Source organism: Haliaeetus leucocephalus, unplaced genomic scaffold (assembly GCF_000737465.1).
Source record: "Haliaeetus leucocephalus isolate CR32 unplaced genomic scaffold, Haliaeetus_leucocephalus-4.0 Scaffold340, whole genome shotgun sequence".
Lineage (NCBI taxonomy): Eukaryota > Metazoa > Chordata > Aves > Accipitriformes > Accipitridae > Haliaeetus > Haliaeetus leucocephalus.
In genome coordinates this window covers 862,542-887,308 of record NW_010972776.1, presented here as the reverse complement: position 1 = coordinate 887,308, position 24,767 = coordinate 862,542, and the positions used below count along the sequence as shown (strand labels likewise).

The 24,767-nt window shown below is 53.5% G+C and overlaps 1 protein-coding gene across 1 annotated transcript in view; it reads left to right on the top strand.

Annotated features, from left to right (window-relative positions):
* The window catches only part of LOC104834858 (relaxin receptor 2-like), an 85,117-nt gene that overhangs the window by 40,977 nt on the left and 19,373 nt on the right, over nt 1-24,767 (top strand). Inside the window, exon 2 of the mRNA XM_010572523.1 lies at nt 3,234-3,693. Within this exon, the coding sequence (XP_010570825.1) occupies nt 3,234-3,693 (460 nt within the window). The remainder of the gene's footprint in view (nt 1-3,233; nt 3,694-24,767) is intronic.

The window sequence follows — 24,767 nt, the reverse complement described above, 5'->3', positions numbered from 1 at the left end:
CCCCCCCCCCCGCGCCCCCCCCCCCCCCTCCTCCTCTCCCTAGAGGGTCTCTGGTGGGTCAGAGGGGCCAGAAGAGCTGGACATGGCCAGAGGGGGGTGCCTGGGGGGGGATGCCCTGGGGCAGGCTGGAGCCGCTTCCAAGCTCGTCCATCTGTTGGGATGATGGGGGGCAAGGAGAGAGCAGCTGAGTTGGGAACACTGGGCAAAAAGACTTGCAAAGTAGGGCATGGGGAAAAAGTGCATAGTCATGTCTTCTGGGCTCTGCCTCAGTTTCTCGATGGATGTCTGCTCTCTTCCAACTGAGTGGAGATACAAAGGACCGATAATTTCGTCTGTAAATGATTCGCATCAGCAACCAGCAGCCAATTTCTCCTCTTGTCAGGGAATTATCTGAACAGGGATTTTTTTGAGACAGCATAGGGGATCTTTCCCCTGCTCTTAGAAGGAAGTCTTTTTCCCTTCTTTCACCAGCCGGGGATGATCACCTTCTCTCCATGTCCTCAACTACGCAGCCCCTGCAGACTGAGGATGCTCCCCGGGTCAGTGTCCTGGCCCCTCACTGCCACTCAACCTTCTCCCCTTTCATTTCCTGCTGCAGAAAGTTTCAGGTATTTCCTGTAGCCACTTTAAATTTCCTTGAGGGTTTCTTCATTTCACCCTCAGTGGGATGGCCTGAAAGCAAGGCAGTAGAAGTCGTGCAGAATGTGGTACATGGGAAGAGTTTGTACTAATCAGCATTTCTTGGCTAATTTTTCCACTGGCCTTTCCACTCTGAGCAGCCCTCCCCTCCTCGCAGATCAGACTAGATAATTATATATGGTCCCTCCTGGTTTTGAAAATCGGTGAATGCAATTCCATCTGCAAGTGAGTCTAATATTACCGCTGTCAGATCTTCCCCGCTCCTAGACTGCAGCTCCTGCCAGAGACTGTCCATACCACGGCAGCTGCCACTGGGGCTTCATCGGAACATACAGAGAGAATGAGCCCATGGTGGATACTTTTAACTATAGATGGAAATTCATCTCTGAGGTACTTACTCTTCCGCAAACTCATTTGCCATAACTCCTCCAGAGGACCTGGAGCAGGTTGCTGTGGTTTGCCTTTGCAGCAAAACAGAGAAGAGGTGGGAGAAAACCCACACACGTGCATTTTACCCTAACCTGCTCCTACCCCACAGGAGCACACAAACTGCTCTCTGCTCCCACAGGGGCCCCACGCCAGAGCTGTAGGGAAGCCCGGCCGCAGAGCACCCTAACCCGGCCAGCAGCATCCCCCAAAGGCCTGGCAGCACAGGCTGGGCAGCTGCCAGGCACCCTTTCTGGCAGGCACTGGTGGTGAGGAGGGGAAGGGATGATGCCAGAGTGAAACAAGATGTCTGACAGATGCCAAAGCCAGTTTTGGAGACTGGAGCTGCCACAGCTGGGATACGAAGGCAGAGGAGCCTGAGTCTAGCTGGGATCTGCTGTAAAACACATGCCCTTTGGTTTCAGTGCCTTGAGGAGCAGCCATGGGCTTGGATCCTTGGGCATTAACAAAACTTTTGAGATGTATTTAAACTCCTGTGTTGGGAGATCGTCCGGAGCTGATGACAGCCCGTCACGCAACGCCCACCTCTCTTGCATGAGCCCCACACACAGCGCCTTGGGGAGATGCCAGCAAGCTGCTCCTCCTCCGGTGCAGGAGCAGGCTCCCCTGGAGCTGCCGCTGCCCGGGGCCCCGGCGTGCTCCCCACCGGGCACTTGCTAACACAGGCTGTCCCCTTCAGAGCTGGCTGCTGCTCCCTCCCGTGCCTGACCCCATCTCAGGGACTCACGCCAGGGTTAGAGGCTCACGCTCGGTCAGCTCATGCTGAGTGGGTTCGGCAGCTCCCCTGAGCCACCTCTGAAGCCAGGCCAGATGCTCCTGCGAGCTGGGCAATGAGTCATCGAGCAGGAGCAGAGCGGAGTCTCTTTCTGTCTCTCCAGCCCTACATATCGCAGCCCAGGAAGGCAGGAAAAAAAGATAAAAATACATCAACAACCAGAGCCTGTGCAAACATAGCACTAGCTGCAAAATCTAGGATTTGTTTTTCTTTATCTGCTGTAAGATTGGTCATAATCTCCGCTGGGAGCCTCCTCCCAGTTTGGTCAGAGGAGGCAGACCTTTCCTGACCCACCATGGGGTCACTGGGTCCCTCCCCACCTCCCGTGCTGCTCTGGTGCATGTATCCCAGAGAGGGGAGCCAGCTCTCTGCGAAGCCAGAGCATCCTGCTGTGGCCATCTCTGCACCATGCTTGCCAAAAGAGCCTTCCCAAACACCCTGATATCTGTCTCCAAATGTAAACAGACATTTCCATGGAAAACCCACAGCTCAGCTCAAACAGCAGGTCAGGGATGTTTGCCGAAAGCCTGTTTTCTGAGCCCAGAGAGAACCCATGCAGCCCAAGGGGTCTCAGTTTCCCTTGTTTGCACACAAGGAAGCTGTTTCTTATGGTAATTTGTGCTTCAATAAACGAGAAATAAAATTCATTCTGCCCTTTCCCAGCTGGCGTCATCACCATTTCCCTCTGTTTATCACATCATAACCATCGCCCCGGCAACCACAGTGCGTCCCAGGCAGAGAAACTGGCTGCAGGTGGGGTGAGCGCCAGTCCTGCACCCCGAAACAAAGATCCCACTTTCGCACGAGCGTCTCCAGTGGCACACATGGGAGAGAGGGAGGGAGGGAGGCTGGGGAACAAATACGACATGGGAGAAAACAGTTTCGGAAGAGGATGCTCTCGGCAGCAGCAGGCGCCAACCCCAGGCAGCACCTATGAGCTTGAGCTCTGGAGGTGTCTGCCCTGGCGAACCTGCAGACTTGGGCATCCCCACAGCCTAGCACCAGCTCCGGGAAGGAGCCATACAGAAAAAACAGCTCGGAAGGGAGGAGGTTTGGGTGCAATTTGGTGATCTGGTCCTGGTGCGAGCTCGATTCTGCACCCACTCCTGTTTGCCCACCTCGCTGGGGCCCAACCTCGCTCTGTGCCTCCCCCCTGCCCCATCAAGTACTGAGTTCATCCCTCTGAAACCACAGGCAGGAGTCCATCTTCAGTGGGGTTTTTTTCCCCTTTAACCCCGTATCGATTTGATTTCAGCACTCACGTTACAAATGAGGTCATTACTCTCTGGTGAGCCCCCAAAACCCTCCTGCGGAGCGGCGCGGCACAGCCCGCAGATCTCCCTCTTCTCCGTCCTCTCCTGCTGAGTTGCAGAAGAGCCTGGATCTCTGGGAGGAGGAGATTCCCCGCAGGACGGCCCGGCGCGGCGCCGGCCGGGCCTCCCGCGGTCTCCGCCTGCCCCCCCGCGGCAGCAGCCGGGACCCACGCCCGGACCCGCGCCGGGACCCATCCCTGGACCCACGCCCGGACAGGACCCACGCCCGGACCCGCACCGGGACCCATCCCTGGACCCCCGCCCGGACAGGACCCACGCCGGGACCCACGCGGGACCCACGCCGGGACCCACGCGGGACCCACGCCCGCCCGCCCGGCAGGCCGGTGGCCTCTGCCCATCACCGCATCCCAGGCAGCGGGGGGGTGCGAGCCCCCATCCCCACGCTGCAGCGGCGGCCGGGGGGGCCCTCAGGGGCCGCGCAGGCAGGGAGGGCGTCGGGGTCGTTCCCTCCTTTCGATCGCTTCGCATCCCCGAGTTTTAACGGCGTTAAAGCCTCAGGTGGGCAAGCGGTTCCCGTGTCCTGGCTAGCCACCCTGGGGGGATTCTGAAGATTTTGCCTCTGGGCAGTGGCAAAAGCGGGCGCCTGCCTCAGCGAGGTGGGGGCGAAGAGCTGAGGGGGTACACACCGGCGGCTTAACTCCGTCACGGGGGAAATACCGGGACGTGTTCTCCCAACAGCTCGTAAGCAGTGAGAAGGTAACAAGGCAAGGAAAGCAGTTAACATGGCTTTCTCAAGAACAAATCGTGTCAAACCAATCTAGTGTTTCTTTTTATGATGGAGCAACAGCCTTATGGATGAAGAGAAGCAGGAGTTGTCCTATATTTTGTCTTTAGTGCCTTTTGATGTTGTCTCTCATGGCACACTCATAAGCAAGGGAGAGAAGAACTGAAATGATTATGAACTGGGTGCTCCCTGCCCAAAACCTGCACTAATGGGGAAGTTACCCAGTGTTTGCTGTCAGGCTGTGAGCGTGCACGGAGCAGCGTTTCAGAAGGGCTGGCTCTGGGCTCATGCATTCATTAATGGCTTGGTTGATAGAATGAAAGCCTGCCTATTTATTTTGCATATGTGATGGAGCAAGAAGGACACAGGAACAGGATTTGAATTTGAAATTATTTTGAGAAATAGGAGAAATAGTCTTGGGGGACAAGTGAAGCACAGTTCAACAGGAGTAGATGAGAAGTTCTGCCCTTAAGAATAATCAAATGCACAGAAACAGGAGGAGGACTGACCGGCAAGGCAGGCTCTGAGAATTGCAGTGGATCTCACACTGGGCATAAGCCCACCACGCCACACTGAGAGAGAAAGTCAAATGTTGCCTGAGGTGCCTAGACAGCAGCAGTATTTTTGAGACACGTGGAGTATAGGCTCTCCTCCACTTTGCCCTGGAGATATGTCAGGAAGAGCAGTTTGGGGCATAGCAATTTGAGAAAGATGGGGGAGAAGGCCAGAGAAGAAGGATGAGAAGGATCAGAAGGAAATGCTGAACCACTGGGGGAGATTTACTCAAGACTGGAACGGAGACATAATCATCTTCAAAGACATAAGCTTTGGCGCTCACACCAACCCGGCATCAAACCAGGTCCTTTACTTTCAGCTACTCATGCCAATGTGGATGAGATGGGTCCTACCTGCGTTGAGAACGGAACCCTCTGGAGGCCTCCAGAGCTGGCCTCAGCCAGGCCTGGCCCTGCAGGCAATTGTCATCTCTCCCTGCCCCACGCTCTGAGAAGCCTGTGGACACCACAGCCCCACTGCCACGTGCCCAGGAAGGACACAAAGACTGGTCCAGCAGCCAAGGGAGGGGTTTCAATGCCGTGGTCCCCAGGGGACCCTTGTGCAAGGCTCTCAGCTGGCACAGTCAGCGAATGAAGATTAAAGAGCCAAGAAAAGTTGCTTTGCCTCTTATCAAAGAGCTGTTGCTCTCCCCTCTGCTTGCAATGACTCATGCTCTGCTAGAGCACTTTCCCCAGCCTCATCTGGGACATATTACAGCCTTGGACCCCACTCCGTTTCCTTACAGATGTAGATTCTCCTGGAATGTCTGCCTCCTCCTCCTCCTCTCTAGCGTTTCTGCTTCTCAGGTGTCCCCCTGCCCAGCTAACAAAGCAGTCCCCCAGGCAGGGCTCCCCTTGGCTTGTGCCCAGCTCCTGGGAGCCCCTCGTAATACATGTCCTGGAGCCAGCGCTGGCTCTGCCAGCAGGCATCATGTCCCTTCCCTGGACAATTCCCCAGGTGTGAGTTTGCACCCCACGGGGGGGAAAGGTGGGTGGGAGCAGGCTGGGCCACACTGTCAGCCCTCCTGGAAGCTGCTCCTGCAAGGAGAGGGGTCGTGGCTGTACCTGGAATTGGGCGTTCATCCCACAAACAGCAGAGCTGGAGTAGGAAGCCAAACTGTCCTGCAAGAGAGAGAAGCAGCCAGGAGACAGTCTGGGATGTGACAAGCCTCAGCCACCATAGGCATGAAAAGAGAGAGACTTTTTGCCATGAGGTGTGATGCTCAGGTACATGAGAGGTGAGGGACCACCTGTGGTCCCACCTGGAGGTGAGCAGGGAACTAACCCTCCCTGCAGTGAGCACCCACCGCACTCATTTCTGCTTTGGCAAAGCAGCCCAACCATCTGGAAAGAGGATGCTCCCCAAAGGCTCCCCTTTTTTCGGAAGCCAAAGAGGCCTGTCCGTGCCTATTCCTGCCCGCTGGTCCCAGCTCTGCCTGCGTGTGTTTTGCTGGGGGTTTCTGAGCCATCGTCCTCTCCTGGGCCAGTTTAATTCTGACCTGCAGAGGGGATGGAGGAAGACATTCAAATTCAAGGTAGTGAGCACAGATTCACTGGATCTTCATTACGAGCTGCCAGCTGACATTTCAGAGGGGGTGATCACATACCCCTCTGTTTAGTAAGGTTTAATTTAACTGTCTCAGAAGCCCATATGTCTTTCAGTGCCTGGGACAGTGGTGACTCAAGGAGGCAGCAGAGCTAAATCAGATGCCAAATACTGATTCCTCTGCACATCCCCAGGGACTGACAACTGGAGTTACTCTCATCATCTCTCTTCCCGCATGCAGCCCCCGGAGAAGATGCACGCTCCTTCAGCTAGCAGTGAAGACGGCAAAAGGACAAATGCTTTCATTTCCAAGCCTATGGATTTTCTGTTCAGGTATTTTGGGAATGCGCTGCATTAGGGGAATGAGTTTTGTTCGTCTCCGTAATGGGACATAGCTGTTTGCTGTTGTAACAGGTGTTGCATTGTGCCCCTGCTTTACCGCCTGTCACGGATGGCTGGATCAACTCCTCCACATCCCCTGCCCAGGGCATCTTTCAGGGAGGTGTGTTTGTGCTTTGAGAACCTCAGAGGAAAAATGCGTGAAAGATTGCATTTATTGTTCCTCGTGTTCTCGCACTTACACCAGGCAAGCCTGGAGACTGAATGGGTTGGCCAGAAACTTGGGACATATGATAAAAGCATTTTCTTTCTAGATAGGACACATCTTCATGGGAACGAGTCCGGTATTAATAAACTGTCAACTAGCAGCCAAGTTTGTTGTGTTAACTCAAAAGTAATGAGGTTGTTGTGAATCACTGGGCGTCTGGGACGTGGGGGTAGAAACCAGCCTGGAAAATACTAGATTAGGCCAAAACCTGGAACTGAACCTTTTTTTTTTTTCTTTATGGCTGAAACTATTTAACAGTTTATATTCTTCACATTAGTTTTCCATTTCAAGCTTCCAAGAAAATGGGAGGGGAAACCCCAGGTACCGCAGAAACCATCCCAGCCCAGGGGGGATGCAGGAGCTGGAGGGAGGGGGGGGCTCCTGTGGACCGGGCTTTGCATGATGCCGCTGTGCCCGAGGACCTGAGCTGGGGAGGGAGGGGGGTTGTGAGCTCTGCTGTCCTGCCTGATCTTGGCCTGATCTTGGACAGCAGGAGAAGGAGGAGGCTGGGGCTGAGGCCACCTTCCAGTTCTCCCCAGCTGCTCACCTCTCCAGCAGCAGTTCCCAAAGGCTTTTTGTTCCTCAAGGGGCACTCGGTGGGCAGGCCGCTCACAAGATGTGGGAAAAACTGCCATTTGCAAAAGTTTTCCAGGTTACAGGTGTCTGGGGACTTTGGGGAAATAGCTCAGTGGCGGGGTGACATCCAAGTCAGACGAGTTCTCACAGAGAAAGGGAGCTGCGGTGGGAAAAAACCCTTCTCCCCAGCTTTGCATATTCATTTATTACGATTAACAGGCTAATCCAGTGCCCCTCCCTGCACTCTGACAACCTCAATACCCATCTGCACTTTGAATTACCTTTTTCCCTGCAAAGTCTGGCTCTTCAGACCACCCACAGTATTGCCAACAACTCCTTCTTATCCCCCTGCCCTTACTGTCTCCCAGGGAGCTCCCTCCCTTCGCACATCACCCTGGGGTGCCAAATTCATCTGGGAGCAAAACCCCAGCTCCAGACGCTCCCATGCTTTGGGGGAGCTCATCCTCAAATCCAGACAACCCAGCTTGAGCTTCTCTCTGCTTTTTTGCCTCCACATAGCAGTGCCCCTGCCACACTCTTCCTCAGTTCTTCTTCCCACGCTCGCTTTCTGGCAGGTTTTTCTCATCTTCCTTGTCCAACCACCCCGGACCTCTCTTCCTCAGCCCCTGCAGATGTGCAAGAGCATGTCTGTGTGCACAGGCACGCCAGGCAAGGTGGCATCTCATCTTCCTCCCTCCCTCCCTGAGGGGGAGCCACCTCTGGCCCCTCAGCACTGGCATCAAGCCCTGTTCCTTCCAAAGGCAAGTGCAGGTCCCTGACGTTCTCCTGCACCAATCCCGATCCCAGGAGCTCTGCTCCCTGTGCCGGCACTGCCACAAGCTCTAAAATATCACCTGCTTGGCTCTCTTCTCACCTTTATCCAAACAAGTAGGGGTCTGACTACACTTTCCCTTAGGTGGTCACACACACATACCCCCTGCCCCATGCATGTAGCTGTGATATCAGTGGCAGCCACACATCACGCCGGCACTGCCCAGACCCAGCAGAAGCCTGCAGCCAGCAGCATCCCAAGGGGCTGGTTAAAGCTCACCAAGGTTGCTGGAAAGGCATTGCCACGCTGCCCTCAAGCCTCAGGAACCCCCTCTTTTTGCTTCAGAAATGCTCTCTGATAATCCCAGAGCAGTGGAGGTTAATCCATCTTCTTGGGGGTGAAAACTGAAACAGGAGAAGGAATATATAAGCTCTTCCAAATTGTGAGACCCAGCAAACCCATTGGATCAAGGATTCAGAAATGCCCCACTCGGACCATCGATGTTTTATTCAGCACTAATTTGCAAGTCTTTGCATTCAAGACGATACTGAAATTACTCTAGTTTCCAACAATGGTAAAACCAGGGCTTACGCAGACCTGGAGGAAGCTCATCTGCTTCCCCGCCAGCTTGGCTCCCACGGCATTTCTCAGAAGAACGGAGAACAATTCTGCAAAGAATGAGCTGAAAAGTGACATATTCACCCTCCTTTGTTTTCACTTCCATCAGCTGAAATCTTCCTCTTCTCTAATTCCTGAAAGGCTCTCATTGTAATTAACTTCGCAGGAACATGTGACCGACCCGATGCTGCGAGTTCCTCAGCAGCGGAGGCAGCTGAGCAGATAAATCCGCAGGAAGCCAAGACTGTGCTTTAGCAATACCCGTCCTCAGGGCTCCCGTCCACCTGGCATGAGCCTGGGCACAGAGCGATGCTGCTGCTCCCTTCTCCCCCATGTCCCCCTGCTTGGATGGAGCTGGGCCCATCACAGCCACAGCCCCCGAGGCACCTGCCCGGACCCCAGAGCCCGGAGGGTCCGTGCCCCCGGCAGACCCAGCCGGGGCCCTCAGCTGCACCAGCTGCCGCTGCTCCCCCCATCCCTGGGGTGTTGTTCATTGCAGGTACACTTTTTATTGGATTTTGTTAAATTAAACATATGATCCCATATTATCTGACCCAGCTCTGAAATCTCCCAGGCACAAGTAAGCTCTGCTGTCTCAGCTTTTCATTTACATGTTTATTTACTGCCTTTCAGATCACCCAGTTTGCACTGTGCAGCCTCTGATGAATAAATAACCAGTGCCCTTGTAGGCCAGATTGATTAAATGTATTTAATTAATGAGCCCAGCTTCCCTTGAGGACTCTCCCAACTAAAATCCTGAAACCAGCCTTTTGTATATGACAGCACCAGGACCCATTGATTTGCAGCAATACGAAAGAGGAATAATATAGTAACTTCATTGATGCCATAACAAGGACATCCCCGAGGATGGGGAAAGGCTGCTGAGGGTTTGGGTCACAGACGGTCCACACGTGGCTTACTCCCCCTCACCACTCGGCCACGCAATGCCTGCGAACGTCTTTATTTCTGGTGGCTGAAAGAGCAATTGCCCTCCGAGGGAAAAAATAATCTGGTGCAGTCCAGAAGGTGCTTACTCCTTTGCTCGGGTCAATAAACAGCGGTTCAGGGGAACAGGCAGAGCAGGATACCGCATGAAAGAAGTACAGAGACATTGCTGGAAGCCAGGGGAGGTGTGCTGGAGGAAGGGTCGCAGTCCATCCGAAACCACCACAGGAAAAGGCATGGAGGAAAGACTTGAACGTGGGCTCACCATCAGAATCGTGCAAAGCGGGGCATGCCAGGAGGGAGCTACCGAGCCGCGTGTGCAAACAAAGCGGTGTGAAGATGCCTGGGAGCGGAGGGGAAGGGGAACCGCAGGGCAGCCCCAGCCCCTGCTGCAGGGACGGCACTGGGGTGGCAGCAGGGACTTCACCTCCTGCGCACAGCTTGTCCAGCATGGAGCTCTCTCCTCCCATGGCATGTGTCTACACCCACATATGCCGTCTCCCCCAAAGGGGAAAGGCCAGCCTGGTGCGGATTGACACAGCTCCCTGGGATTTGTGTGCTGAGCTCGAAGGATAACCGCTTTCCAGGCAGCAGGCAGGGAAGGTGGATGGTGCCCCAGAGGTCAGACCTGAGGACCCGTGGCCCCAGCAGGAGCAGAAAGCCTGGAGACGAGCACTGCACAGAGCTGTGGTTCAGGCGGAGGCAGCACTAGTTTCAAGGGCAAGGGGGTTTATGGAGACGGTGCTGCCTGCAGTCAGAGCGATGAGGCAGCCTCCTGCCCAGCCCCTGGGCTTCAGGCAGGGAGGCAGGCAGCGGGCAGCATGACGAAACGGGTGGCAGGAGGGGTTCTGGCCCTGCGCTTTCTTGCTGACAGATGCCTGACCTGCAAAGGCTCACGAGCAGCCTTTCCAAAATCCGCCGCTGAATCTTCTGCCCTAATTCTCCATTAGCAAATGCAATGACAGGCAGATGTTAAGAGCTCCCCGGGCTGCTCCTCACCAGGCAGGTTGCTGAGACATCACGATCCAGGGCTCAAAACCTGCTCTGAGCAGCCCTGCGCACAGACCCGCAGCTATTTGTACCTGGGGACAGGAGCTGCTGAGCTGTCGCTCCCGTGGGAGGCTGCGCCCAGCTGCTGGGGACCGCGGGGCTGCAGTGGGCTTAGGGTCCAGGGGGCTGCAGGGGATGCTGCAAGCCAGGGTGGTGGGGCTTTGACCGGGGTGCATGACATTAGCCCGAGAGGAGACAGCCAGGGTTGTTCCTCACCAAGGTCAAACCTGGAGTTTTCAGGAGAGGGGAAGCTGGGGCAGGAGTGAGGAGCCCATGCTGGGCTCGGCAGGGAGAGCTGCCCAGCGCCAGCCTAAGCAGCCGTGTGCTGAGGACCACGTAGCTAGAGGGGATGGACCAGCTTCTGCTCGCAGACGTGCAGCCAGGGCGTTCAAGCAAGCTGCCTCCCCGCTCCCCAGCTTTCCCTGTTTGAAGGCAGATGGCGGGCCCCCCCAGCACCTCACCCTGCCGCAGACCTCGCCCTGCCAGGCTCAGCAGCATCCGAGAGAAGATGCCGCATGGGTTTATTAATTAGTCCATTAAATTATTGCTGAAGCTAATTGAGACCCACACGTTCCCCCTCCAGCTCCCTCCCCACCGGCCGGCAGCTCGGGCAGGACCTCGCGGCATTACAAAGGATCGGTAGCGTGCAGCTAATTAGCTGCCGTCGGGAGCATCCAACGCCAAGCGTGCCGCGTGTCCTGCGTGCCGCCTGACACCGACATCTGCCAGGCTCATCTCGGTGACGATCATCAGGTTTTAATTAGTCTCAAACACGATTCCTGTCACAAACACTCTGCTGGGGGTTGTTTGTTTTAATTTGATCAGGGACAGGCAAAGAGAGGGGGAAGAAGGCAGGTAATTAAATTTGACTAAAAATCTTGGAATGCCATTAAAGCGGATGTCCTCATTTGCATAATCCGCTACCCGCAGCGCCCAAAAACTTCCTTCCACCGGCTGATTTTGGCCATTCCCCCCCCCACGAAGAGGGTCCCGCCACCCCTAGGTGGCACTGCCCGCCCGCGGAAACCTGCGCGGGGACCCGCGGAGCGCGGGCACGGCCCGGCCCGGCCGAGGGGGACGGGGACGCGCAGGGGAGAGGGGAAGGGGGGCTGGGGGGGGGAGAAATTTAAAAAAAAAAAATAAAAAAATCCTGACTTGCTTTTAGCAAGTTGAGGGCTGGAGGTGGAGTGGTTAAAATACCACCACCTGGGTTAAGTGGTTAAAATACCACCGCCTGGGTTAAGTGGTTAAAACAGCAACACCTGGGTTAAGTGGTTAAAATACCAACACCTGGGTTAAGTGGTTAAAATATCACCACCTAGGTTACTCCTTTTCTGGAGCCTGCTGAGGATGAGTGCTCCAAAGCAAAACCCCCTGAAGTGCTCAGGACCAGCCTGGCGTGGGTGCTTGAGCCCTGACTGAGGAGCCCCTCGGTGTGGGGTCGTGCTGTGGGCAAGACACCAGAGGCAGAGCGACAAGGCTGGGTGGTTTGCCAGCAGGGCAAGGGCAGCTGGCTGTGACTCCAGATCCCCGGCCTCGAGAAGGGGTTTCGGTCCCCAGCACAAGGCCAACAAAGCGGCAGGTGGGTGTAAGACCAGACTGGGCATTTCTCTCTTCAGCTCTCCCTTTGTGTGGCCTTAAACAGCTCCTTTTGTCTTTCAGTGTTTCTGTTTCCCTACTTGTATCTCCTGTTTAACATGGAGAAAATACTGCTCCTAATTTCCCTGCTTGGCTGTCCATAAAGCAATTATCTGATAATTATTTCTGCTCATTGGCAAGTTAGTTCTAATGATGTTTGCTAAACATTTGATTATTATTGCAAACACTGCTTTTGCATGTGGAGTCAGGGCTGTGATCGCTAGAGGCGGTTTCTGGGAGAAGGAGGTTTTACAGGCAGGTGCTTTGTTTTATAGAGATATTCCAGTCAGAGCTAGAATTTGTGATGCTGTTAGGTTTTCTGGTTATGCAGATAAAATAATTAAGGTGATAAGCTTACACCAGGTAACAAACAGGGGTTTAATGATTGGTAGAATTAGCCAGTAAAAATCCTGGACAGTTTTGGGAAGAAACACAGAGAGGAGGAGAGAATGGGGTGTTGGGGGAGCAGAGGCAAGGAAGGATGTCTCCTAGGATGTATGTTTACAGCCAAGCAAAACCCTCTGGCTGTTTAAAGCAGGAGTATCTGCCCCAGTCCCCCCAAACCTATCAGTAGTAGATGCTGGACACAAGCCAGGGCGATGCTCTGGAGCCAGCCTTTGCAAGTACCCGGTGCCTGCTGAGGGCTGCTGCTCGCCAGCTGAGCTCCAGCCAGCCCCTCGCAGAGAACATCCCTCCACTGTGGCCAGGAATAGGAGATCCAGAGAGGGCCACAGTGGCCGGGAGAGCTGGCTCAGCCTGACCCCGGTGCACCCAGCCCAGGCACCAGGATCTCATGTGGAACAGCTCAAAGCAGGTCCTTCTGCCAAAGTTGGCAGTTTTGGACATTTCTTGGAAGCGACTGACTCGCCTCCCACCACAGCCATTCTTTTTCAAGCCCTTGAGACCATTATACAGTGCTTGAGAAATGCTATTAAAGGCTTTTCTGGATGATTTTCTGTAATCAGGGCCTTATACCAAGAGCCCCGGGGCATCAGAGGAGAGGGATCCCCCCTACAGCACACAGTGCTTTCCTACAGAGGATTTGCCCCTTGCTCTTAGCTGTCTAAAGGCACACAAGCTTTTGTCACGTTCCTCCCTCTTGCTGCAGGAGCTGTCATGGCAAGAAGAGTCCTGGAGAAATAGCAGAGTGGGTTAGAGTGTAAAACGCCCAGGCATTTGCTGAGAATAATGAAGAGAAAACTGAAGAGTTGCTTCATTTCAGCCTCCAGCTGGGCTCTAGAGGAAGGAGAAAATGTCGGTTAGAGACATGTAGCTACCCAAGTGGCATCAGCTCTTACTTGGCTGAGAGATAGAACCCGTCCTCAAATCATTTGGCATTGCCCCTTCCCCACAAACTTGGTGGGAATAAAACCTCGGAATGAAGAAAGGAGAGAAACAATGGGGAGGTAGAGCTCCTAAGTACTGGGAAAGCCAAGGGATTATCAGTACCAGTCCAGGTGCTGGCAGAGCAGAAGAGGCTCTTGCCATACAAATACTGTACAAAAAGAGGACTAAAGGGAGACAGAGCAGGATAAAGAGGTTGAGCTATTACAGGAGCAGTGGAGGAGAAGAAAGTAAGTGATGTGGGCAAAATGTAGGAGGCTTTTAGCAGCTGAGGATGGTTTGAATGAGGCTGCACTGGCTGCAGATGTTGTAAAGGATGCAATGGAAGGGCATCATGACCGTGCTTTGCAGCATATGCAAGAATAGAAGGAAGAACAAGAACAAGCTTTTGTAATCAAACTTCTCGTCTGCTTTAAGGTTGGGTATTTCACATGATTTCAGCATGATGACTGGAAAGCAAAGGCCCCAGTGTTTTCGTGTGACTTATTCTGCAATGATCTGCAGAATTAAGCAGCATGTAAGTTTGCAGAATATGGAAGAAACTGCTGAGTGTGTGCCATCTTAAACAACTTTAGATATTTGTTCCACTCCTCCTTCCCAAAGGTTGCACAGCCCAGAGTAGTTACAGGCTGTTCCACCTATGCCTGGGTTGGTCACTGGTGAAACTGGTTCTGTTCCTTCCTCAGTGTTTAAACCATAAATGAGCAGGGTAATTATTTCACTTCAATATTTATGGCTTTGTTGCCTGCAACCATGTTTCTGTCCAGCTCTGGGAACTGTGAGTGCTGGTCCGAGGGTGGTGGGTTCATGTGCTTCCTCCCTGGCTCTTATGGCCTGGGCATGGTGCGTGGTAATGTTGGTAAAAGCTCATAGAAGATCAGTGATCAGCTGCTTTACAGTGCAAATGCTAACTCAAGTAAAGCTAGTGTTTCTCTTTAACTTCAACCATGTGTTTCCCTTCATGAATTCTCATTTCTTTGGGGAGTCCAACTTTTATAATGGTTCCGTTTTCTACTTACCAATTCCCTTTCGGCGGCTGTCCTGCTAAGGTAACATTATGCTTTCATGGGGACTGCCCCATGGCAGGGGCAATCTCGGTGGCAGTGGAGACCGACCTCGACCTGGCTGCCCCTCTGACCGGCAGTCTCTGTGCGGAGCAGTCCAGCAAGCCCTGCAGCATCCCCTCAGGTGTGTGTGACTGCGCTGGTACAGATGCTGCCTGGCACAGGGTGCAGGGATAGTGTGTCAGCGTGCATTAAAATGAGAACTATGTGGTAAGAGGTGTAGTGGACTACCATGCGCTAGCATTTACCCTATTTCACAGGGCATGTGTAGACAGCAGCCTTTGTGCAGCAAGGAAATGTTCTTCAGTCTTGTTTTGGAGTGGTACTAGCTAAAATTTTGATCAATGTTGGGGGTTTTCAACCTCAAATGGCTTTTCAGCCCACAGAATGAAATTAGCAGCAGTGAAGCATGGCCACATCCGGAGCGAGCACACAAACTGCAGAGGGAAGAAGTGCTCAGCTGAGAGTGCAGAGGAGAAGCAGGCAGAGCATTTCTCCCCAGCTGGAGCTGACACCCCACCTAACCTCTTTACACCACCACTGTTGGAGTTTATTAAAGACCATGAGTCAGCCAAACCTTCAGTATGAATCTCATTAAGCAGTAGAGCACTAACATGCCCTTGCTCCTAAGAAAGACTTTGTGTCCTACTTCCAGTTCCTAGGCCCTTCCCCTTCCAGCAGGGACCTGTCTGACTTCACTTACCTCCAGGTTTTGGTCTGATTTGTGCAATCTCTTTCCAGCATGACAAAAAGCAACAATGCACAAGAGAAGTGTGGAACAACATGAAACTCCCCAGGGACTCACATGTGGAGGGCAACAGCTTCTTGCTGGCCCTGCTGCATCCCCAGCAATGCCAGGATGTGGCCCTGCTGCGGCAGCAGGGGAAGTCGGGCTAAGGATGGTGCGAGCAAGGTCTGGCTCATGCTGTGGCTCAGGGTGCTTTTGTTCAGTCCAGACTGGTTTCCCTGCAAACACTGCAGCACTGGTATAGTCCTCATGGTGTTTGCTAATGCAATATTTCTGTCCCTTGCCTGTGAAGTAGTGTGGTAGGGGAAAAGTGCTTCTGATGTGGAAAGTGGCTTCCCAGGGCAAAACACAACCCTGGTGCTGGCAGTGAGCTATTGCAAGGTCTGGGCTTTGCTCCACCAGCCCCTGTGCTGCAGGAGTTGGCACCAGACCCTCAGTCTCTGCAGCATCACAGCTTTGGAGAGAAAACCCCTCAGAGCTGTGCGGGAGCAAGAGGCCAAGCCTCAGCAGCAGCACAAAGTTCAACACTGCTGTTTGTAGCAGAGCCCTCCTTTCCGAAATGCAGCCCTATCTGCCTCCTTGAGAACCTTTGGCACATTCCTCACAGTCCCCTGGGTTTGGGATCTCCAGAAGTCTGCCTCCAGCTCCTGAGTGGACTTGGGAGCTGTTTGCTGGGGCTGGAGACCTCTGCTCTGTTGCTCTCATAGTGTCATCTCTGAGCCTTTCTCCTCTGGACTTCAGTCTCCCTACCCACAAAGTGTGAGACAGGATTTGCTTCTTGCCCAGCCATGGAAAAATGAGGTTTAAATGAGCCTTTGTTATTGCTCCTTGGCCCCAGCCAGAAAGGGCTGCTGATGGGAAAGGTGCTGTAATTCCCAGTCACTCTGCAGCAGGCAGTGACGCCTTGGGCTCCGGCTTACAGCGGATGGATGCTCTCCAGTGGTGATGGAGCTTTCAGTCACTAGTGAGGACTGGAAGAAATTGTCTTCTCCCTTGTCCAAGGAGGAAACACCTGCCCAGCGTATGTGCACACCTCCCTTGGCACCTCCAGGAATATTATCTGTTGTTGACAGGAAAAGGGACAGAGCTGGAGTGGTGCGAGCTGCCCAAATGCCTGTGGAGCATCTGCCCAGATGTGCAGAGGACCTCACCAGGACAGAGGCAGCAGAGACAGTCTGCTTTTCCTGTAGCTGTGTGGAGCAGCAAAGGGGGCAAAAGTGCTGCTCCTCAGCCCAGGGAGGACTTGGCAGGTTAAGGTGAGGCTGCTGGGCTGGATGAGACCCCCCACTTTGGTCCAGAAGCCGCTGGCAGGAAGGGAAGGGCAGCTTCACATCTCTGTGCATGAACCTGCTGCTCCACTCCCATTTCTTATCTGTGCTTTCAAAGATTATAAGGAAGAAGAAAATTGGGGGGGGGGTGGAGGATCTTAATCTCACCACAAAACCCACTTTCCACTCCTCTTGGTATTTTTTATTTTCATGACAGTTTTTTCAAAGCAGTGTGGCCTCCAATTTGAGGAACAAGGACTGCACGAGCAGCCGGTGGTGGTAGCCAGGCAAGGCAAATCCAGACATGCCTGCCGGAGTACAGGCCTTGTGAAGGAAGGGAAGTCCAGGGCACTGTGTCTTTTTCAGGGCAGGAGGGAGCAGGGGTTATTTACAGGTGAATCGGAGCAACTGCAGGTTGCAGTATTTCATCACAGACCAGCTTTGCAGAGAAAGGAGAGGTGTTCTCCCTGCTGCCCCTGTTCCCAGGGGCTATTGGATGCTGCCTCCAATTGTCCCTTTGCAGTTTCATATGAAGCCATTAATTTCCACTTCTCTGACACAAAGTTGTTTCTGGGAGCTGCTAACTGGTCCATATTAGAGAAGCAGACAAGGTGATGTGTGTGTAGATAGACTGTCCAGGGGGAAGATTGTGTACAAATGTGTGCATTGTTAATCATTACTGTGTTTTCCTATAGTTCAGCAGGGAAAAGTTTCTCCTGCCCATTTGCTTGTTACTTGGCAGGCACTCAAACCTGTGACCTTCTTTCTCCCTGTCCTCTTCTGCTGGCTAATAAATGAATTTTTTGGAGGAAGATGTTTTCAAGTTCACTACCTCTAGCTCCTCTTAGCTGTTAATACAGCTGATAATGGGATTGAACTTTGCCCACGTTCCTTTTTTACCTTTCAAAGCACCAGTTAAAGTTATATTTTCTCCGATTTGCCCTCTTCTCCATCTCATTTCTGCCTGGAGGACTAAATCTGAGGACAGAAGAGGAATGCAGAGACCTGACGAGGTGCCTCCCTGCTGGGAGCTGCAGATGGATAATCTGTGTTTTTAAGTGGGCTGATCCCTTGTGAGTCCTGCTGCCTGCTGGGACCACCTGCTGTCCTACGGGATGTGTGGCAAGCCCTTCTCCAAGCTGGGTGCAGGGAGCCCAGCCCAAGAGGAGCCGTCCCCATCAAGGGTGTCAATGCAGCGCTGGTGGGGCAGGGAGTGCTGTGTAAGTTCACAGCACTTTCTCTTATTCATAAATTAACATGTTTACCAAAAAAATTCTGCCACCCCAGGGTCAGGCAGTAAAGATGCCTGGATTTCCTTCTTGTCCTTGAACCAGATGATGTCTGTTCAGCAGGGATGCTGAAACCATCGTGTCTGTTGATGTCACTGCTGCACTGAGCCGGTGGCACAGGCTTCGCCCAGTGAAACGCAGAGAGGATTTAATCAGGACTGAAATGCGCATTTCCAACATCTTGCCTGGCTGCAGACGTCATCCTGGTCTGATTAATCCTTCATGTCTCACCAGCACTGCCCCATTCCTGCAGGTTTTTTGGTCCGTCTGGTCAGTTGTGCAAAAGGGCTGTCAGCATGGGATGCTGCTGTGGAGGGTCCATCTTCCGCCTCCTCTGAAGATGGGAGCGGAGCCTGTGCCTGGCTGGTGAGGCCTTGGTCGGAGATGCTGGGCAGCACCAGACATTACACCCACAGACCAAGGATGTTTCAAAGCCTGCTCTGTGTTTGGGTCTGAAGATTCAGAGCTTTGCCTGGAACCACCTGTGGTTCAGGCCCAAGGCTGTTGCCGGCTCCAATGTGCTCAGGTTGGGATGGGAGGGGAAACCTGCCTGACCCTTCAGCAGGAGGGCAGATGGGTGGGAAGAGGCTGCTGACTTAGGGAAAGATGGATCAGCTTCACATCTGCTTCCTCTGCCTCAGCCCTGTCCTCTGGAGGCAATTTCTCCAGCTGATGAGTATATTTCTGTATTATAACACTGAACCACAGCTGTTCTGCTGAGCTCAGCATCCTGCTTCCCAGGCTGGGAGCAAGGCAGCAGGCTGTGACTGTTGTTAGATGGATGAACAAACCCAGTAATGGCCCCAGACTAACAATTTCATCCAAGCAACCAAGTCTCACAGCAGCCAGTTCGACTGTGGTGACAAAGGCAGACGCTGCCCATAGCTGCCCACGTGTCTCCATTGCAGGAGGGGCCCGTGTCTGTGGGGTGGTGGAGGGGGCTGTGGAAGAGGCGAGTGGGTGGTGAGCAGCATTGGTGCGAGAGTAGCTGCCCCATCCCACCAGGCAGCGATGGCACTGGGGCTGCATTTGTGGCCAGGAGGAGCATGCTGCGTGCCCTGGCACAAAGCAAATAGAAGAGCACTTTTTCTATACGTACACCCAGGTGTATGAACTGCATCCTCTTTCATGCTGCCGTACCCTAGGTTACTTCACTGGTTAGTTCATCCCCATTAGGTGCTCCCTAAGAAATGCCAATAAACCGCCTTTCCTCCTCCAGCTATTCCCAGGTCCCATCGTGGAGATAAAATCCAGTTCTAGTGGCCCTGCAACCTGGGGAGCATGCAGATGGTGAAATTCAGCAGATGTATGTATAAATTCAGAAAACAGTGGGGTACTGTGGTGGGGGGGGGGCCATGACTCCCCAGAACTTGGTCTCTGCTCTCAGCTGCCCACTCGTTGCTTGGTCAGGGATATTTACCAAGAACAAGTGACTTACAGGCTTTCTGCTTAGAAAAGGGAACTTGCCTACATGCCAGTGGAGGGGTTATCTTCGTCTGAAGGAGCGGGAGGTTTTTAGGAGTGAGGAAGAGACCACAAGCCTCAGGGCAGCCTTTCTCCTGCCCTTCCCTCGCCTTTGAACTGCCCCACACAACAGGACAGAAAATGGAGGGCAAAAGCTGTGAGCGGGGAGGCTGGTAATGGGCCATCAGCTGGCAGTGACATTGCAAAGAGAGAAAATGTCCCCTAGCAAGATCCAACAGCTGTTTTCCTACACCCCTCGCACATGGCTGCCTCGCACAGAGAAGGAGAGAGGGCAGCAGGGATTTCCATCATGTCAGGTCTTTGCTATAAGGACCATAGTGTTTGCATGCTGGGCTGCAATTCCACTTTATCGCATCTTATAAAAGGCTATTCCAAGACCAATGCTTTATAGCAGTGCAGATATAAATAATATTAACCAGTGCAATATGATCATGCCTTGTCCAAAGCCTCCAGCCGGGATGCTGCATAACGCTGCCCAGCTGGCAAGCGGCTGCGGCTGCAAATCCGAGTCTCCCACCCAAGCGGCCGCCTTAGTCCGAGCGTGGCTCCAGGGGAGGAATGGAGTGGAGGAGGACTGAGAGAAGACAAGGAAACTGAGGTCATCTTCACCTGCTGTTCTCCTTATTTGTCAGGCACATTATTTTGTTCCTGTTCTGATGCAGGGGAGCAGGGATATGAATTAAATCTATCTTTTTTGTGGGTCGCCTGCTGTCCCGTTTGCCACTGCTCCCACCCCAGGAGCATGACCCAGCTCTTCTCCCTGCAGGGACCCGCACTCCTGCTGTGAGGAATGCATCCTGAGTGGCTATTAATTGTGGTTGTGTATTTAAAATTGATACTTCGTTTCAACTTCGGCTGTCGCTTTCATACCAACAGAGGTGAAATTTGGGAACTGACCTACTCAGCTGCATCCCTTGAAGAACATATGGCCTTTAGGATCTGTGGAGGTCCCAGAGACAGCTGCAGGATGCTCCTCCTGGTCCTTGGCTGCGCTTTGCAATGGACTTATCCCCGCTTTGACACAAAGTCCGCATCTGCATCTCCACAATCCAGATCTTGGCAACCAACCGAGCAGTGACTCAGTTACCCAGTAATTTCAAACACGTAAACATCTGCTCCAGAGCAGAAAAATTAATGACTTTCTGGTTCATCCACTGAGCAGAAAAGCTTGGGCTCACGGTCCTGAGTGTCGACTTTTTAAACAACTTCCCATCAGAAACATTTTGCTTCTAATTGCCTGGGACGGACACATGTGCTAGCCAGCACAGCGAGCAGGGAGTAAACACGGAGAAGAGCACAGAAAGGCACTGGCTGCTGTTGTTCGCACATGCCCTTCAGGAAGCTCAAGGCAGACCACTGATCATCTTCCATGTGTGATTACTGAGCACACAGGACAGCTATAGTTTGGCCAGCACACTGGCAAGAGAAGGTCTAAGCAGAGCATGAAGCCTTCCCACAGGAACGTCACTGCCTTTTCCCTCGGGCACGTTTTCCAGCGCATCCTCCACCTGAGGACGGGCCCCTGCTCGACTGGATCACCAGAGGAGGAAGGAGGGTGGCCAACTGGCCGGCAGCAGTCAATGACAGCTGGTGACACTGGACAGCTCTGGGCTTTCCAACATCCTGCACCTTGTGGAATCCCTACGGATGCTGTTGTGTTGCACCTGCCTGCCTGGGAGCAGCCGTGTGAAGGGAAGGTGCCTCCTCCAAGCTCCAAAATGTTCCCAAACCTCCACCTTACACTGAAATCAAGGGGGGTATGTTTGCCCAAATGATCACAGAAACACCTCCAGATGTCGGTCCCATCAGGCCTGTGATCTCAGCTTCATGTCTCACTAACTTCTGGACTAGAATAGAATGAAGCAAAGGTGTATGACCTATTCAAGCATCTTTCTGGGTACTCGGGGTGTTGCATCCCGCCTGCATGCCAGTTCCAACACTGCCTTCAGGGACGTGCAGGCAGGCAACGGCTGCCCACACCTGGCCAAGAGCGCAGCTGGGGGAGTGGGGCATTGCACATGCTGCTGCTGTCAACCCGCTCAATGCTCGTGGGAGAGCAGAGCTGGTCCGTGACGTGCAGCTCATGGCCTCAGACACAGGCAGAGACTCGCCTCAAACGGAGGGGAAAAAAGCACCAGAGAAGTCAGGCCTGGGAAATAACCAAGGGATTTGGCATGAGGAATTATCCCCGTGGAAAACAAAGTAAAGGGGAAAAGCTGGCTTGATTTGCTCAAAAGTAACGTTATCCCAGGAGATGGCAAGGACAGCTCCATCAGGGAAGGCACTGTGCAGGAGCGAAGGCTGCCTGGCAGATGACTGTGGAGCTCTGCAAAGAGGCTACGCTTTTAAAATCCTGGAATATAAATCTATGCCACACAATTGCACAAGTCCTCTCCGAGCCCCTTGGGGCTCTGTATCTTAATGTATTGCTGGGCTTCACAGCCCAGAGATTTAATGCATGTGGGAGGGTGTCCAACACCCATACATCATCTGAGTAGTTGGTGGGAGGTGTGTCCCCAAGAGCTGGACGAAAATTGCTGCCAAAGGGCAGAATTTTTTTGGCCCATTAACAAAGTTCACGTTAAGAAATAAAGACTTGGTGTAAAGATGCTGACAGCCTGCAGGAACATGGGGAAGAAAGCTGAAAGGCTCTGAGAGTGCAGGAGGTTGGTCAAGAACCAGAGCAAAGAACAGGCCATGGAGATACCCTGGAGAGGTGCAAGAACAGCAAGATGGATGAAGAGCAATGAAATGTGGGGTGTATATAAGAGAAGATGGGTGCCCCTCAGCTCCTGCTGGGCTTCCTGAGGGGAGGAGGCTCCGCTGTTGGGTTGGAAGCAGTACAGGATGTGAAGGGGAACGCCTTTCTGCACCAGCTGGAACCCCATAAGTCACGTCCTCGCTCCTGTTCCTGATGGGGCATCTCCAGCCAGGTCCAGCTTCAGAGCAAAGTCCTGACCCTGCACCTTTGCAAAAGTTTGCTACCCAGACCTCCCTGTTTTGCCCACAAGCCACCCAAAATCCCAGCCCAGACCTCTGTGTGGTGAGGAGATTCCTGGAGGCAGGTTCGTCAGCTCAGGCCCATCATTTGCTGCTGGGGTTTATAACTTTCAGTTCTGTGGTGCACACACACCTTCACATGGGGTCCTGGGACAGGGGCTCCTGAAAACTCTGCGGAAGAAAAAGTGTCAGTCCCTGAAATGCACTTTAATTTTAGAGCTTTGATTTCTGGGTTTTTTTTCTTTTTTTTTTTCACCCCTGGCTGCAGGTTCAAAGTCTGTGCAATCACTGTCATCTGGCACCTTGGCATCCAGCAGCAAATGCCCAAGTTTGAACATTAGGGCAGAAAAGTGGGTTTGTCTCCTGACACCGAGCCCCTGTCCAGCCCTCGAGACCAAAGTGAGTGCTTTAAACTGCAGCAGTGGAATGGCAAAGCCTCTGCAGAGGGTCTAAGATTTGTGTGCACAGAACTTTTTTCCAACAGCTTCTTTCCTTCTGTGAAAAATGAAATATTTTGCCTTTTCCATTTCCTCTTCCCCCACCAGCCTCACCCTCTCTGGCTTTTAGCTTCAAAGTTCCCTTAGATCTTAAATAATTCTGATTTAGAGCCACAAATACTTTATGTCATGCTCTTCTGGAAGCTGTTCCCTGCTTCCTTGTGCCACGATCACTGTAGGGCCAGCTCACAATGGGAGGGAAGGCTGCATTTCTGGGACCTTGTTTCCTTCAACGCGGAGAGAAGGGCCATCAGTACCGATGACAAGCAGGAATAGGGATAGAAACAGTTGTTGGGTTGTTTTAGAAGCATCAACAAGAATTTTGGTACTTTATTGACAAGCTTTAAATGTGTTAGTATGAATGTGCAAATAAAAGGTGGGATTAAATGGCATACATATTCCCCACACTTATGTCTTCAGGTCGAGGAGAGGTGGGACAGTAGGTCCTGTGACCTGAGTAAAGATTTGCTTTCCAGCAGCAGGGGAGGGGTTAAATTTTTACAGATTTTCTGGACCAGTAACAAGCCTTTGGAAATGCTGGGGAAAGGAGACTCCAAGGAGACCCGCACTCGTGGTGCAGATAGGCTGGGAGCTGAGCATGTAGGGCAATGCCGTGGCAGGGGTTTGCTCTCCAGCTGGGACCCCCTCTTCTCCCTCCCACTCCCCAGCTGTGAAACGCTGATTCCTCTCCCTCCTCCTCGGGGCTCGGCTGAATTTGAGCCCAAGAAGCTATTCCATCCACGGGACTCCCCTTCCTGTGCTTCCTACCATCCTGGTCCATGGGGTTTCCATACAGCACAAGGACCTGAGGATGGGCTGCACCCATGGCCAGCAGCCTGCAAAGGGGCAGCTGTGCCACCACTCGTCCCTGGCCACTTCGGAGCCACCTATGGCACAGCCAGGCTGCCTGGGGGCAGCAGGAGGGAGGACCTGTGCCCAAGGTGGGCTGCACAGCTCCCCTCTCCATCCTCCTCTCTGCTCCTGGGACAGGGGCAGGATGAGCATGGAGGGGCCTGGGAGGGGTGCGGGAGGCAAAGGGACAGGGAGGGAGTCCCAGACAGCACAGGGATGGGGAGAGAGGGAGGCCCCTACCCACAGCCCTCTGCAGCCCACCTGGACCCCAGCCCACAAAGTCTGAGTTACCCTGATGTGCGCTCAGGTGAAGGCTCAGGACTGGTGACTGCCTTGTGCCCATTGGGGCTGCGTCCCTGTGCTGCGATGGGGCAGAGATTCCTGTGGATGCCACTGCTGGGCGATGTCCGTGGGGCCACTGGACACGGGTGGGTGCAGGTACTGACTGCAGATCCAGCAGAGAACCATCTCGGGGAGGAAGCAGCCCTCTTCCTTCTTCTCCTCCACCTCCTCCTCCTCCTTCTTCTTCTTCTCCTCCTCCTTCTTCTCCTCCTTCTCCTCCTCTTACTCCTCCTCCTCCTTCTCCTCCTTCTCCTCCTTCTTCTCCTCTTACTCTTCCTCCTCCTACCCAGGCTGGCCCTGCGCTCCCCTGGGGCGCACACCCCAGGGTGCCCCACGGGCTGGTGGCCCAGCCCAGCCCCACGCTGCCCCTGGGGTGGGAAGCGCTGGCAAAGGGCTGCACCCTCCTGGTCGAAGGACTGGATTCGTTACCTCCTCTTCTTCCTTCCTTGCCACACAGATCCCCTCGCTGGATTTAACTCGCGGAGTCCCGCACAGGCTGTGAGATGCACCTGGCTGCTGCTGCCCCAGCACCTTCCCCAGGCTGGCGATGGCCGCACAGTGTGTGACTTCCCGGGGACCAGTGACAACCTGTGGCATCCTTGGTGCTGGTGCCTGTGCTCCCTGGAGACATCGGTGCATTCGTGTACATTAGC